Genomic DNA, 14,453 nt, shown 5'->3' with positions numbered 1-14,453 from the left:
CATTTACATTTTTCATTCTTACAAAAAAGTAAAAAAGACTTTCTAAATGAGAAATATTTGTCTTGTCATGTGTGATTATAACGACTCTAAGAGATGCCAGCATATGTTATGTGGGATAAAGGCTAGTTTCCTTTTGATGGAAAAGTTGATCTGTGCCTCATTATGCTGATTGAAGAGAGGTGACATTATCCAATGCTGCACATGCCCTGCTCTGTCCAATTACTTAATGTCAAGATCTCAGAGCACAGTTGAGTGTATTCTTTGGATTCAGACAAGTGTATTATAAAATGGATGCTCCCAAATGAAGAATTAGAAGGCATGTTTGTAATTCATTTTAGCCCTTTTAATTTTGACTGTAAGAAAGAGATAACAAAAACATCCTTTGAAATAATGAGTCATTGTAAGATATATTCCCACAGCTAATAGCTCTGCAGGTGCAGTTGGTGAATTGATAGCCTCAAATGGTGCAATCAGGTTTATTTTGACAGCTTTGTGTTTATTTGCCAGTTCAAGACAGTTTGAAGGGGAAAAGAGGAAAAATAACAAAACCAGAATAAACACTTTCATGTTATGTATTAAGTCTTAATTTCATGTCCAACAAAGCTAGTATTTCTTTCATTTAGCTTTTTCCATTTCTTTCTTTTTTTCTTTGTTTTTTTTTTCCTTTTTTTCCTTATTTAATAAAAGACAGGAATGCCACTAAGAACATATTTTATAGCTAGTAAGAAACTTCTATGTGAAAGTAAGTTGTCATTAATAATTAAGTAGATAAATCATTTTAAAAGAATTAAAGAATATAGATTGATTTTTAAGCCATCAGGAGACCTGAATTAAAGTTGGCAGCTTCTCTACTTGTGAGTAGTATAACCTGGACAATTAGCTTCTTCGGGATTCATTTGCCTTTTCTATGAAATGGGGATAATGCTACTTCTCCATGTGCTTCAAAGTGTTGTGTGAGTGTCCAATTAGGTGAGATAAGTAAAAATAATTCAAAAGTTGTAGATAAGTCTGTTGTTAAGCACGGATCATTTTATTCATTCAGCACTTTTATAAATTTTGGACAATTAACACATTGAATTAAAACTAGTAGTGTACACTTAACCTCTATCATCATAAAGAACATCTTCAGGACTTGAAGCAAATTGTATTTATGTTGTTATCTTTAGTGCTTAACACAGCATATTGTCCATAGTTACGCAAAATTATTTGTAGAAGAAAAAGGGAGAAATAAGGAGGATAAGCTGGCAGTACTGACTACCAGACATTAATAGCAGATGGTGAAAAGGAAGGTGTGATCAAAGCAACAGTGGGATTTACATATTATGATTTAAAAGGATCTACTACCAAATATATTTTGTTTTGTTTGAAAACAAGCTTAACATCTGTATTAGATGATTTTGGTTTTCATACACACAGAAAGGTAAACTAGAAATTAACAAATATTTTACTTTATTTAAAGAAATAATCCATTACTGGTTTGGATTTTAATTATGAATTTTATTATGCATATAATTATTTCAATTTATTTCATTCTTTTTTGCCTATCTAAACACTATCTGCAACTGACTTTTCTTATAGGATCATTGCATTGAGCAATTAATAAACTTACTCTACTCTCCTGTTATAATTTCCTATTTGAAAACAAAGCCTATAATAACAAACAAACCTCCAATCTCTGCCTGATAAGATGCTGAAAAGTTAATATTTTTGTGAACTATCTTGAAATCTCTTTATTTTTATCTATAATGGAAGAACATCAATTTAACATAGTAGATGCATTAGAACTGCTAGCAATCTGCTCCGCCATCAAAGTAGGATCTCATGAGTTACAAAGAACTACTTCTATTTGAATATCCAAATATTTTACAATTTGTTTCATTTTATTTTTCACTAGATAGGGAAGAGGGTTGGGAGGGAAAAGGAGGGGGCAGGGGATTAGCAAAGATGGTGGAATGTGAAGGACATCATTATACAAAGTACATGTATGAAGACTTGAATTGGATGTCAACATACTTTATATACAAACAGATATGAAAAATTGTGGTATATATGTGTATTAAGAATTGTAATGCAAAAAAAACAATAAGCAAAGTACATGTATAAAGGCATAAATTGGCGTGAACATACCTTTATACAGAGATACGAAAAATTGTGCTCTATATAGGTAATAAGAATTGTAATGCATTCCACTGCTGTTGTGTATTAAAAAAATAAAATCAATAAACAATTTTAAAAAATGTAAAAAAAATTAGAAAAAAAGAGTTTCGTGTCACAGTAGATTGGGTAGAAAGAGGGAAGGGAAGGGGAAGGGGAATGGAAGGGCAGCACAATACAATAGACACTAGGATGGCCCTATGTATAAACGTTGGCCATATAACCAGTGTGATCCTGCAATCTGTACAAGTGGAAAAATAAGATTACGGACCCCATTTGAATCAAATGTATGATATGTCAAGATCATTGTAATGTTTCGAGCAACTAATAAAAAAATTTTAAAAAAGAGTTGTTCAGAATTATATATTTAAGTGCTTAAACATAGAGACATAAAGATAGAATAAAACTAGGTGTTAAATTGTAACCTCTTTGGTTCCCTAGACTAGAATAATACTTATGGAACCATTTAAAATCTCTTACTAAGATATTTGCTTTAAATCATATTGAACTTTTGATGCAACTTAAGCTGAAAAGTTACATTCATGTTTAAATTTTTTGTCTGTAAAAGTGACTTTTCAAGTCAAGGAAATAATTAACAACAAATAAGTAGTTAATATATTCTGAGTCAAGATCCAATCTTTATATATTCTATTTTCATAATTTTGGTTTTGTTACAAGCCAGTTTCAACCCTGTTAAATAAAACATCAAAGCCCAAAGAGATATTTATATACAATTTTTTTAAGCATTGAAATATAAAAGGGAGATTGGCAGTATTCGCTTCTTTTCATAGGAAAGATAATCATGGCATTGACTTGATTTTCTTTTTTAAGTTTTCTGGACCTGTGACTGTAATACAGAGGCACTCTTATAAAAAACCTCAAGGGAATCGCAGTTAGACTGAAATGATGGCAAAAGAATGTGTTAAAATATCCCACTGTTTTTACCTTTCATAGTAAAATTATAAATATTGCTTATTCATGATTAATATTTTAGCATTTTTAAAAATATAACTTAAATTCGTTTTTATGATTTATTGTTTAAAGAATGTCCAGTTTGTTTTCTGTTCAGTGTGCTGAAGCCTGGAGCTAAACAGACTTCCTTGTGCTTATGGTGATTTACTTGCCTAAAAAAGTCAACATGTGGCCAGGTCCTCCTGTGTTACCAGGGCCAACGGGAGGAAAACAAAACAAAATAGCATCTAACTGCTCTGTTCTCAGATTCAAGTTAGATGTGTAGGTTATTCACAACTCCATCTGTGAAAAATTCCCCAAATCTGCTAAGGCTACAGGTGAATATTTAAGGCAACATGGGGAAAACTAAGTCAATAATCTAAGTAAGATATCAAAACAGAGCTACTTTTTACTACTTTTACTTCTGTGCTTTTCTTCATTGTCTTGTTTTCAGCAACATGAGCCCAACAGGCAATATTTGAGGAACAAATCAATCCTGAATTATTTGCTTGAAGCATGTTAAAAAGCACTTAAACATAAAGTGGCAATATAAACACACTCTAACTTTCGCTCTGTTCTTATCATAAGGTTAAAAATGATTATAATGAAATGCATTACATTATAATGTAACATCCTACCTAATATACTTGTCCCAAGGAAGGCAGTGTTTGATTCAACGAATTGTGGTATAGTTTATTATTTTAGAGGTATTTTTGCAATTATTTGCCTATGATTACTTAAACAAACAAAAAACCTTTACTCATTGATTATTAGACAATAACCTTTTTTGTTTTTCTATAGCATGTGGAATTTTAACTTCAGAACATGAGTTATGGAGTTAGAAGAGTTTCCAGAGTTATTTTAATATCCTAGTCTTCAATATGTGTTTTAACTAAAGAGCTACAAACAACTTCATTTTTAACAACCTTGTGCACTGAATTTTACCTTCTAACATTCACTGTGGTAACAGTTGAATAATAAATTGAAATCACTCAGGTTTTTTTTTCATGAGAAAAAGAAATCATCATATAGTTTTATAAATATAAGGGAAAGCATGTATTTTGTTTCCGTGCAATAAATCTACATATTTCATCTAAGAACTTACATAGCTAACATGATGTTTTGAGGCTTGTCTTTTTTTAATCACAATTATTTGTTAAGTTCTGTACTTCAGTAAATGTTACCTTGCTATGACGATTCTGAGGAAGATATGACCATGTCCCCTTGGGAAGGGAATTGAGAAGAAATGACAGTTCATCTCTTGGAAGAGTTAACTGATTTGGGAATAATATCTCCCACTGAGCCAACACATTTGCATGGGGAATGTACACAGCTTATGGAAACCCAGACCTCGTCCTAGGCAGCCAGTAGCTGGGGCATGCTCAAAACAGACAAAGCATCATTCATCTGCACATCTCCAGTTAGAGGCCATGTCTACACATCTAACAAGATACAGTGTCTACCCTGAAGGGATTTCAAGGAGTGAGAAAATAAAAAAAAAATAAAAAAAGGAACCCATTGGACTTGGCAGTTAAGATCAATTTTGTGAAATAGTGATTTTAGGAATGTGAAGAAGTGGAAACAGATTGGGGGTTGTTAAAAAGTGATTATGTAATGAATACAAAAGACGGTCATGTATTCATTCTTTCACACACTTCAGTGACAGGAAAGGGTGTGATGGGTTGGGGATTAAGAGGGAAGCAGCATTACAAGAAAGTCATTCAGAGCAGAGAGACTGCACAGTGAGAAAACTCTCCAGCAGAGATTGAGACTGAAAGATGATGTAAGAGGTTCCGGAACAGAAGGATTGGAGTCACTGATGGGGCAAGCTTCCAAAAGAGATTTAGGAATTGGAAGTGAGAGCATAAGAGATAATATTAGATTTATTGCATTTTTCTTATATCCACATATTTGGGGAAACATTATCCAATGTTAATATAAATGTATGGAATCTTAATATTTATTTTGTAGAATGAAGTATAAAACTGGCAAAACAGTAAGTTGTGGGAAATTTGTAGGGTTTCAAGTGAGAGCTCTAAAATATTTTCCAATACAGTATATATAATCTTAAAAAATCATTTTAAATGGAAGGACACACCACACAAAAGATGGATGAGGCCAGTTTGCTTCACTCTCCTTTGCTGAAGGAAACCGGCACATTTCCTATGGCATGGAGTCAATTTTTATCTTGGCAGTAAAACAGATTATTACAGCTACTGTGAGCCATTGTTATTATAATTGAGTGGGATCATGCAGGCAGCTTGTTTTTCCTAGTGAAAGAAAAAAATCATGTTTTCTGTGGTAAATAAGAACACTATCATCAGAAAAAAAATTACATAGTCTCTGTTTTTGTTGTTTCATGTTTGTTTGTTTGTTTGTTTGTTTCAGCACCAAATGTGGCTCCTTCAGATGTGGGAGGTGGGGGTGGAAGCAACAGAGAGCTGACAATAACATGGGCAGTAAGTATTGATTGAACTGAACATATTATAGGGCACTTCTATACTGAACTACAAACACATTTTATTTTCTGAAATAAATTCAAAACAAAGCAGAATTCTCAATCCACAAACAAGAGTGAATTACTTCTTTTTCTTTCTCTGGCTTGCAAAGGCTAAGGTGGGCAGGTCCTATGCAAAAAAAGGATCCTGAACACCAAGGGATGCAGTAGCATAGATGATTAAATATTCAACTCTCTGATTCCAGAGATATTTTAAATTCATTGTGGTCTGGTAACCCAGTTATAATTTATAACTTTTTCTCTGGACAATCTGAACTCCAAAGGTTCAATTTGCAAACGTTCTATCCAAACCCATTTTTTAAATTGAAGATTGTTTCTTCCTAGTGTAATCCATCACGATAGAGGAGTCTTAGAAGTCATCCAGGGGACTGATACTGAGTGATCCAAACAGTTTATTACATTTTCTTAATCCAAAGGAGAAGTTCTATATCAGATATAGTATTTGTGGATTTTTGAGGTGGGAGGGAAATTGGGAGGGGGTGGGGAAGACTGTGATAGCACAGAATTACCTGAAGTAGGCATCTGGCACTTATCCAGGTAACACTCCATAAATTCATGTATACAGTACACATTTTTAATGTCTAACTACTGCAGATAGTTGAGGAACACAATTTAGGCTCCAAAGGATTTGAGGACCACAAGAAAAAAGACAGGTTTTAGTCTTTACATGAATTAGACTGATTTATTAAGTAAGAGCATATTCAGGTGACTTTATTCTGTCCTCTGGAGTCATATATAATGTTTGACACTTAAATAGATTTTTAAGCAAGATTAAAAAAGAAAGAAAGAAAAAGAAAAAGAAAAAAAATAAAATCCTGTTTTTTGCTTGTCTGAATCTCCAATTATTTATTTCCGAGTTTTACTGTCAATATAATGTCCCAAAATGGAAATATAAAAATCAGGACATCGTACTCTTTTCCATATGGCATGGTTTTTGTAAACCCTGTGGGTATCTGCTTCCCAATAAAATGAGCTTTGTGAAAAAATTTAAAATTAGAAATTCTCCTAAAATTCAAAATCAAGTTTCCAAGGATAGGGCCTGAGAATCAGTGTTCTTGAAGGCTCAAGAAAGCTTGGGAGGAATCAGATTGCATCTAGAAGAACATCTCAGAGAGAAGAAATTGAAAATAGGAAGGTCCAAGGCAGGAGCCCCTAGGGTGTTTGAGAAATAGCAAGGTTGCCTCTTGGTAAATGAGGTCATCACATGTTGAGCATGATATTGCTCTGGCATTTTCTCCCAGTACTAACTTATGAGCAAATACATTTTAGGGGAAAGCATGCCTCTATGTGAATATTTATTCTCATAGGATTTTTCTCACTGCTAACTTTATCATTAAAACCTATTTAATATTTTAACCTCTATTTAGCCTTTATCAAGAGAATACCACTATGGTAACAATTTTGGTTACATTGTGGCATTTAAACCATTTGATGGAGAAGAATGGAAAAAAGTCACAGTTACTAATCCAGACACTGGCCGATATGTCCATAAAGATGAAACCATGAGCCCTTCTACTGCATTTCAAGTCAAAGTGAAAGCCTTCAACAACAAAGGAGATGGACCCTACAGCCTCATAGCAGTCATTAATTCAGCACAAGATGGTAGGTCAAAGGCCTTGCCAATGTGGTGAGGCAGATGGAATCTAATTCTTTGGCATTCAGTTTGTTTTCTTTAAGGTCTTACTTATTAAGATCCTTCTATAGTACTATACCTTTCGCAAATGAGTATCATTTTGAGCCAAAGTAAAATGTCAGTCTCTCCACATAAATGACAAGTTACTCATGCTTTTCTTCATCCTTTAGATCATGTCCAATGTAGTTGACTAGACTCCTGTTCCTTGCCTCTTAATTATAACGTGATTGTCAAAATTCTCCAAAACTGGATTGGAACTTATGTTTGTGCATAGTGCATACTACTACATAAGATTCTAGAATATATGTATTGCTTATAAAATTGCTCAAAATCATAACACAAAATTTGTGTGACTGCAGCATTCAAGTAAGTTTTCTTTTTAATTATAATAGCATGCTGAAATTTTATTAATGGGTATCTAAACGTGATTATATAAAAGAGGAATCAGAAAATCAGTTGAAATTTTTTTCTTTTAAAGGAAAAGTTTTGTCCTATAGGCCATTTAGGGAAAAAATATTGATACTGGCTCTATGTTTTTCTAGAAACTAATTAATCGTGCTTATAGAGGACTTTTATAGTAAATGACATACAGTTTTTAACATAGTTACCTTATTTCCTATGATTTCCTATTTAAGCTGCTAAGATTTTTAAATTTATATTCCTGTTAAAAACTGATAAAATGTCCACATTTTGTCTTCTTACTCATGTGCACTGTGTAAATAATTAATGACTAATGAAGCAAATAGAGATTTTATTGACTTCTGATCTAATACATTTACCCTTAGACAATTTTCCCTTGCAAACACTCAAATGAAAGATTTTTGAGAACTAGAATTGTGTGAGGTATTCTTCTACTCTCTTTGAAGAAAAAAAAAGTTTCCATCTAATGGTTTATCCAATTTACATTATTGTTACTTCAAAATAAACAGAGCTGTCCCTTAGAATTCAACTGAACTTCTCCAATATGATCCTCAGTCATAGACTCATTACCTTTCATATTTGTTCAAAAATATAATGTGTATTCAAATAATCTTATGAGCCATATACTCCAATTCTGTTATTTTGTTGTATATGTATCTTATAGCATCATGTTACATACTCTAAACATATATAATATGTATTCAAGAATGCACATGTGAAAGGCAGCCATGAGTCATTTAGCTCAGCTAAATACCTTGAAAGAATAAAAAGCAGAAATAATTTGTTTATAATCAAGCCATGGAAAAGTCCTGATGACAAATCTTACATTCTCTATTTCTGTATTTATTCAGCAGAAATGTGATAACTTGACTCAGTTTTAATAACTTGAAAAACATGACTACATCTCCTGGAGAAAATGAAAGTTAAAAGTATTTTACAAGTTATCTTTTCATCCAATATCATTTTTTACTGCTGTATTTGATGCTAAAGTAAGCTTCTAGGCAAAAGGCCATGTTTGTCATCTATGGAGTCATGGCCATTTGTGTTTAATTATATTTCTTTCCTAAATATTTCATGAGTCTCATAAAACTTGCATGTGCTGAAACTTGTATAAGTTGTTAATCTTCTACTTCTAAGAAATCAATCACAGTGCTACATGTTTACCTTGATTTGGAAAGGCAACAGTATTCATATGTAGGACATTTTTTTAACATTAAATAGGATTATGCCTTTTTAATGAAAGACAATAAAAATTGATCACCCCTGCTTAAATGTTTCCCTGGTTTCTTTGTGTAAATTTCATAATGGATGTAAATTACTTTTTCTCCCTGAACAGAGGCTTTTTGATACATATTTGACTTGATGCCCAGTTGTAAGATTAGACATATAAAAGCTTTCCTGAGCCCAAGAAACAGTGGATGTCACAACTTGTTTCAAAGGATCATACATTCTTTTTTTTAATTCTTAGCTTGAACATAAAAGAAGAAAGTTTTATTAATTATATTGCTATGTATTGTTAATTCATATGAATAACAAGTAGGAGAAATCTCATTATAATGAATAATTTGTATAGTAAATACTGAAGTTCTTTTGGTAAGGTAGAATAGATAAATATAGTTTTAATTTACATAAGGAGGCCTTCTTAAAAATATCATTTGGGTGAAATAAAAACAAATTAATATACTTCTTGTTCAAAGGTATCATGGAAATCCACAAAGCTTTCTATAATTTGTCAAAGTACATGAATAATTATATGTATACATTATCATTCATGTGTAAGAAAATGTGTGTACCTAGTAATAATAAAAATAAACATAATAAAAATAAAGGAAGATATAGTAAAACTAATTTATTTTTAAAATGTGATAGTTCTAATTAATTCATATAGCAAACAGTTTTATTCAAATTTCTTTATATAAGTTTCTAAAATGTAATGTTCTCATCAAATTTCAGCTCCCAGTGAAGCCCCCACAGAAGTAGGTGTAAAAGTCTTATCATCTTCTGAGATATCAGTACATTGGAAGCATGTATTAGAAAAAATAGTGGAAAGTTATCAGGTGAGCTCAATTTTTGTCAAACATTGCATTTATTCATAAACACATGAGCATACATTTAAATAATTGCATGTTATAATGTCCTGGGTCCCACTAATTGATAGAGCAACTAACATTATATTTTGTATGTTTAGTGTTTTGGGCGCTTATAAGCTAATTGTCAAGAGTAAACTAGGTAATACTCTGAGATGATTATTACACATTGTGTATATGATTAAATTACCACAATGTACCCCATAAAGATGTAAAAATATTATGTCTCAATAAAAAGAAAAAGAAAAGAGTAAGACAGTGTTCTTAACTGGCTAATCCAGAAGGGATGTAGAGACCTATGTGCTAGCAAACCACTGGCTGAAACAAAACCTAAAGTAATAACACTCATGGTTAGCCAAGGTATTTTAAAACAAACATTGTCATAAAATGCTGGTGAATATCAAGTTTTTTTGGAAAGCATTTTAGTAATTTATATCAGCTTCCTCAACATGGTCATCTTATTTCACTTAAGCAGTTCCAAGTCTAAAATTTCCTTTAAAAGAGACCATTATAAATTTACCAGATATGTGTCTTACAATGTTACCTATGATGGCAGGGAATCGCCAACAATCAAAATGTCCCAAAGAAATTCATGAAGCCAGGCTTAGGGAACTGATAGGAATTAGCCAGGTAAGAAGGGGAATGTTTGTCTTCATAGGGGAGTGAAAACTGGAAATGGGAAACTAGGAAGGTAGTTGGGGTCTTCAACATAATGCTAACACAATTCAAACTTGGTTACATAGGGTAAGTGAATAAAGGGATTGGCATCACCTGCCTTCACAGATGAGCAAACAGATACTAGATTCCAAAAAGATTCAACATGTTTCCTCTGTTGTTCTTAACAAGCAGTGGCAGGGCAGTGTCTAGAACTCAGATTTTCTGACTTAAGGTTAGGGCTTGATGCCACACACCACAGATCTCCTTTTGCTTTGCCCAGTGAGTAGACAGGACTGCTATTCTGGAGGTGCCCCCCCAGCTAGCTTGCCCTCTCAATTCTTGTGCTCTGCTTTTCCATCTGTGAATGGAATATCAGTTCCATAAGGGCAGGCTTTTATATATTCTATTTTCAGTACTGAGAATAATGCTGTGCCCATATCAGGCACCAAATACATGTTCATTGAGTATTGATAGGAATAATGAGGTATGATTGAATACAATGTTAACCTTTGGCTCTCTGAAGACCATGTTTCTGTGATGCAGACACATAAGCAACCCAAGCCTTTAAACAGAAACACCCAGACTAATAGGAATTGCTTTTCTGTTGTTGTTGTTTTGTTTTGACACCGTGGTTCATGATTTGGCTAGATTTCAGAGCGTCTTCAGGTAATTTTTGCAAGGGTTCAGCTGAAATTATAATAAAGATAGCAGATAAGACGGGACTAGGAATGAAAGGAGCAGACAGACTGGGAATACACAGTGCTCATGATTTACTAACTCGACAGTTATACATAGTACAAAAGGAGAGAGAGGGAGAGAGGTAGAGGAAGAGAGAGAGAGAAAGAGAGAGAGAGAGAGAGAGATTGATTCTGTAGATGTCACAAATCCTCATAATAAGTAAATCCAAGATATAAACTGCAAGAAGACATCAATGATTGGTCCTTAAAACATCCAATTTTACACTGCAGGATTTTTTCATTCTTTATATTATTCATTTTTAACAAATGAAAAATTTAATGAGAATGAAATTAAATATATAATCCATCTCATTGAGATAAAGTGTTAAATATATATTTCACTTTATTAAAGGACATCCTATAGAATTATATACTATCTTTCCCTATTCCAGTAATTCTATATTGACTATGTTATTATTTTCAACATAGAGAATACAAAAGAAATATAAAGTAAGAAACCATATATTGATACCAATAATTCAGACAATAATCAGAATACAAGCTTTATTTGATTGGGAAGTAACCCTGGATTAAAGATTCTCAAATAATAGAAAATGAGATTTTCTGAAATGGGAATTTCAAAAAAAAAGTGTGTGCCATGGGGAATTTGGTTTCATAGACTTCTGACATTTTGCAGCACCACATCAAGTAGAAAGTTATGAGCTTTGTTGCTGACCAGACACAGGTTTACATTACAGCTCTGTTACTTAGGAATTTAGTGGGAGATTTATTTGAACTTCCTTAGTTTCCTCACCTATAAATTTGAGAGAGTCACCACTGCCTCATAATTGTTGCTTGGAAGAAATGAATAATCCACATTTAAGAGTTTTCCTGTTCTTTGCCATTAGGTATTTTGGAAATGACTATGGCAATGCTGAGATGATTGGGATGATATTGAGAAAGACAGCACCAATATGTTGAGTCCTTGTATGCTGAACCCCAGCTCATTGTATTGAATCTACACAACCTTAGGGGACAGCCGCTTTTGTTTTCTCCATTTTAAAGATGAGGGTCTCCAGTCTTCCAAACATTTATAATAATTGTCTTGCATCTCCAGAAAATAGAAGATTTAAAACGCTAGAAGTAAATTGTTCAATTATTGTTTCTATTCAGTCTTTCTTGAAATCCTTTTAAGCCTTTCACACAGAACCTCGAATATCAAAGATAAGCACAGATCTTAAAAGAGAAAAATCAGTATCATTTATTTCTCCCATGAGAAATGTCCCATGAATATATGGGGGGAAATTTTTACTGACTATAATATGGCTATTATTTCTATTTTAAAAGTAGGAAAGAAGCCAGTAGTTTAGAAAGATAGATGATCAGGAAAATCAATACCCCCACTGCACTTTCTATGAAAACTATGATGGATCTAAGTTACAAATATACATATGCAAAAAGCAACATGTTAAAATACCAAATAAAGCATAATGTTGAGAAAGTTGAGTCCTGGTGATTAACCGCATCTCAAGGCTGAGATTTCAATGAGCACTATAGGCAATTGGGTCCAAAATTAGTCTTTTTGTGGTTTTAAAGTGTGTCTCAGTAGAAAGTTTAAAGGTCACACATGGTTTTTTGGGGGAGGGGCAGTCAGGTTAAAAAGTTCCCCATTTCCAATTTAATTACCCAGTGAGTTTTTCTATAGAATAGGTGAGCTAGAAAACCACAAAAATTCCTTCTCAAAGTCATTTCAGTAACTTTGGTCTCCTTCCCAGAAATCCACAAAAGACTTAATTTACTCACTCAGCAGGTAAAATATTCACTTAATTAATTTAATGAAAATAAGCAAAAATAGGCTATCAGAAATAATGAAAGCGAAAACTCTTGGTAGCTGAATTGGAGATTAATGCAGATAATTGATTGTGCAATCATCATAAAAGATTAACAGTCCCAAATATTCTTCTGAAGTGTTCTTACAGGTTAAGTTGTTATGAGTGAGCAAAAACTGATGTTTAGGAAGTGCTTCATGTTCTTATTTTGGAGAAGGCGTCTGTCTTAGTCTGTATCTCCCCTAAGCAAAGCTTCACAAAGGTATAGAAGAAGGGGACTTTTTATTATTGTTATTTATTTATTTTACATGAGATGCAAGGGAGCAGACAGGAGGGAAAGGCAAAGAAAACAGGACAGGAGAGAACTTAAAAACAAAGGAGCTTTATCTTGTTGGCAGCCACTGTGGACAGCACTGAGATCTTTAAGAAACTTGACAAATGTGGCTCAGGACTGCCCTGCCTGAGATGAAAGGGGAAGCACTGATGCACCCTTTCCCCTTGGTTAAGGTGGAGCCATAGGCATTGTCTCCTCTTCCTCTTGGGCCTACTGAGCTTCACCCTGAGGTGCAGGTTGACTCTAGGCAGGGAGTGTGATGTTGGGAGCTCTGAGGAGATGAAGTGTTGTCCTGTATTTGTGGAAAGCTGCTTGAAACCTGCTTAGCTCTGTTTGATCTCTGTACCAGTGGCTGAAATGAAAGGGAACTTTGAGTAGTTCCCAAGTGGTATGCAAATAGATTTTGAAAGATTTATATCATTGCCATTCATAGTCATAAAGTGTGCTAATACTTGATCTGGGACCTGGATAATTTAAAGTCATCATATCTCTTTAGAAATTTAGTCCTTTTTGGTTACTCTTATTTTTTCCACTTAAATATCATATGTAGATTTTTTTTTTTTTTTAGTAAAAAGATACTGATTCTTATATTAAGTAGAGGAATATTCACATGTCAGCGATTACTTTTGGATAGATAAAATTTGCGATTTAAAGGAGGGAACTTGGAAATTGATATGAAAGTTTACAGAAGTAGCAAATAATAAAATGATACAAAGCTAGTTTTTGGAAATGCTAAATATCTTCAAGCACTCCATAATTGGTAGCATGTATTATTTTATTCTGATTCTCTTTGAAGTAAATGAGGTTAAAGGGCTGCTTTTCTTACAAATTTCTCGTTTTTTTTCTGGGAAGGGATATAATTGTTGCTTTTTTGAGTGAGCACAAACTGATGTTTAGGAAGTGCTTCATGTTCTTATTTTGGAGAAGGCATCTGTCTTAGTCTGTATCTCCCCTAAGTAAAGCTTCACAAAAGTGTAGGAGAACTTCACAAAGGTGTAGAAGGGATATAATTGTTGCTTTTGTAACACTATTGTCACTATTTTGTGACATTATTGTAGCTCATAAATTTATTACAATTATTCCTTATTGAAAATAGGAGTTAGTTTTTTTCTGAGGCTTTTTTTCGCTTCTTAATACTTTTATGAAGAGTACAAATTTTCTTGAAACAAAATTAAACACTGATCTATCAATTA

General features: G+C 33.1%; 1 protein-coding gene across 2 annotated transcripts in view; it reads left to right on the top strand.

The window, feature by feature from the left end:
- The window catches only part of Cntn1 (contactin 1), a 268,377-nt gene that overhangs the window by 208,469 nt on the left and 45,455 nt on the right, over positions 1–14,453 (top strand). For both annotated transcript variants that reach the window (XM_071609195.1, XM_071609194.1), the window contains exons 18-20: positions 5,494–5,564; positions 6,991–7,225; positions 9,630–9,733. In XM_071609195.1, the coding sequence (XP_071465296.1) occupies positions 5,494–5,564; positions 6,991–7,225; positions 9,630–9,733 (410 nt within the window). The remainder of the gene's footprint in view (positions 1–5,493; positions 5,565–6,990; positions 7,226–9,629; positions 9,734–14,453) is intronic.

Source organism: Marmota flaviventris, chromosome 3, assembly GCF_047511675.1.
Source record: "Marmota flaviventris isolate mMarFla1 chromosome 3, mMarFla1.hap1, whole genome shotgun sequence".
Classification (NCBI taxonomy): Eukaryota; Metazoa; Chordata; class Mammalia; order Rodentia; family Sciuridae; genus Marmota; species Marmota flaviventris.
Note: the sequence above shows the minus strand (reverse complement) of the source record. Positions and strands in the feature narration are given on the sequence as shown.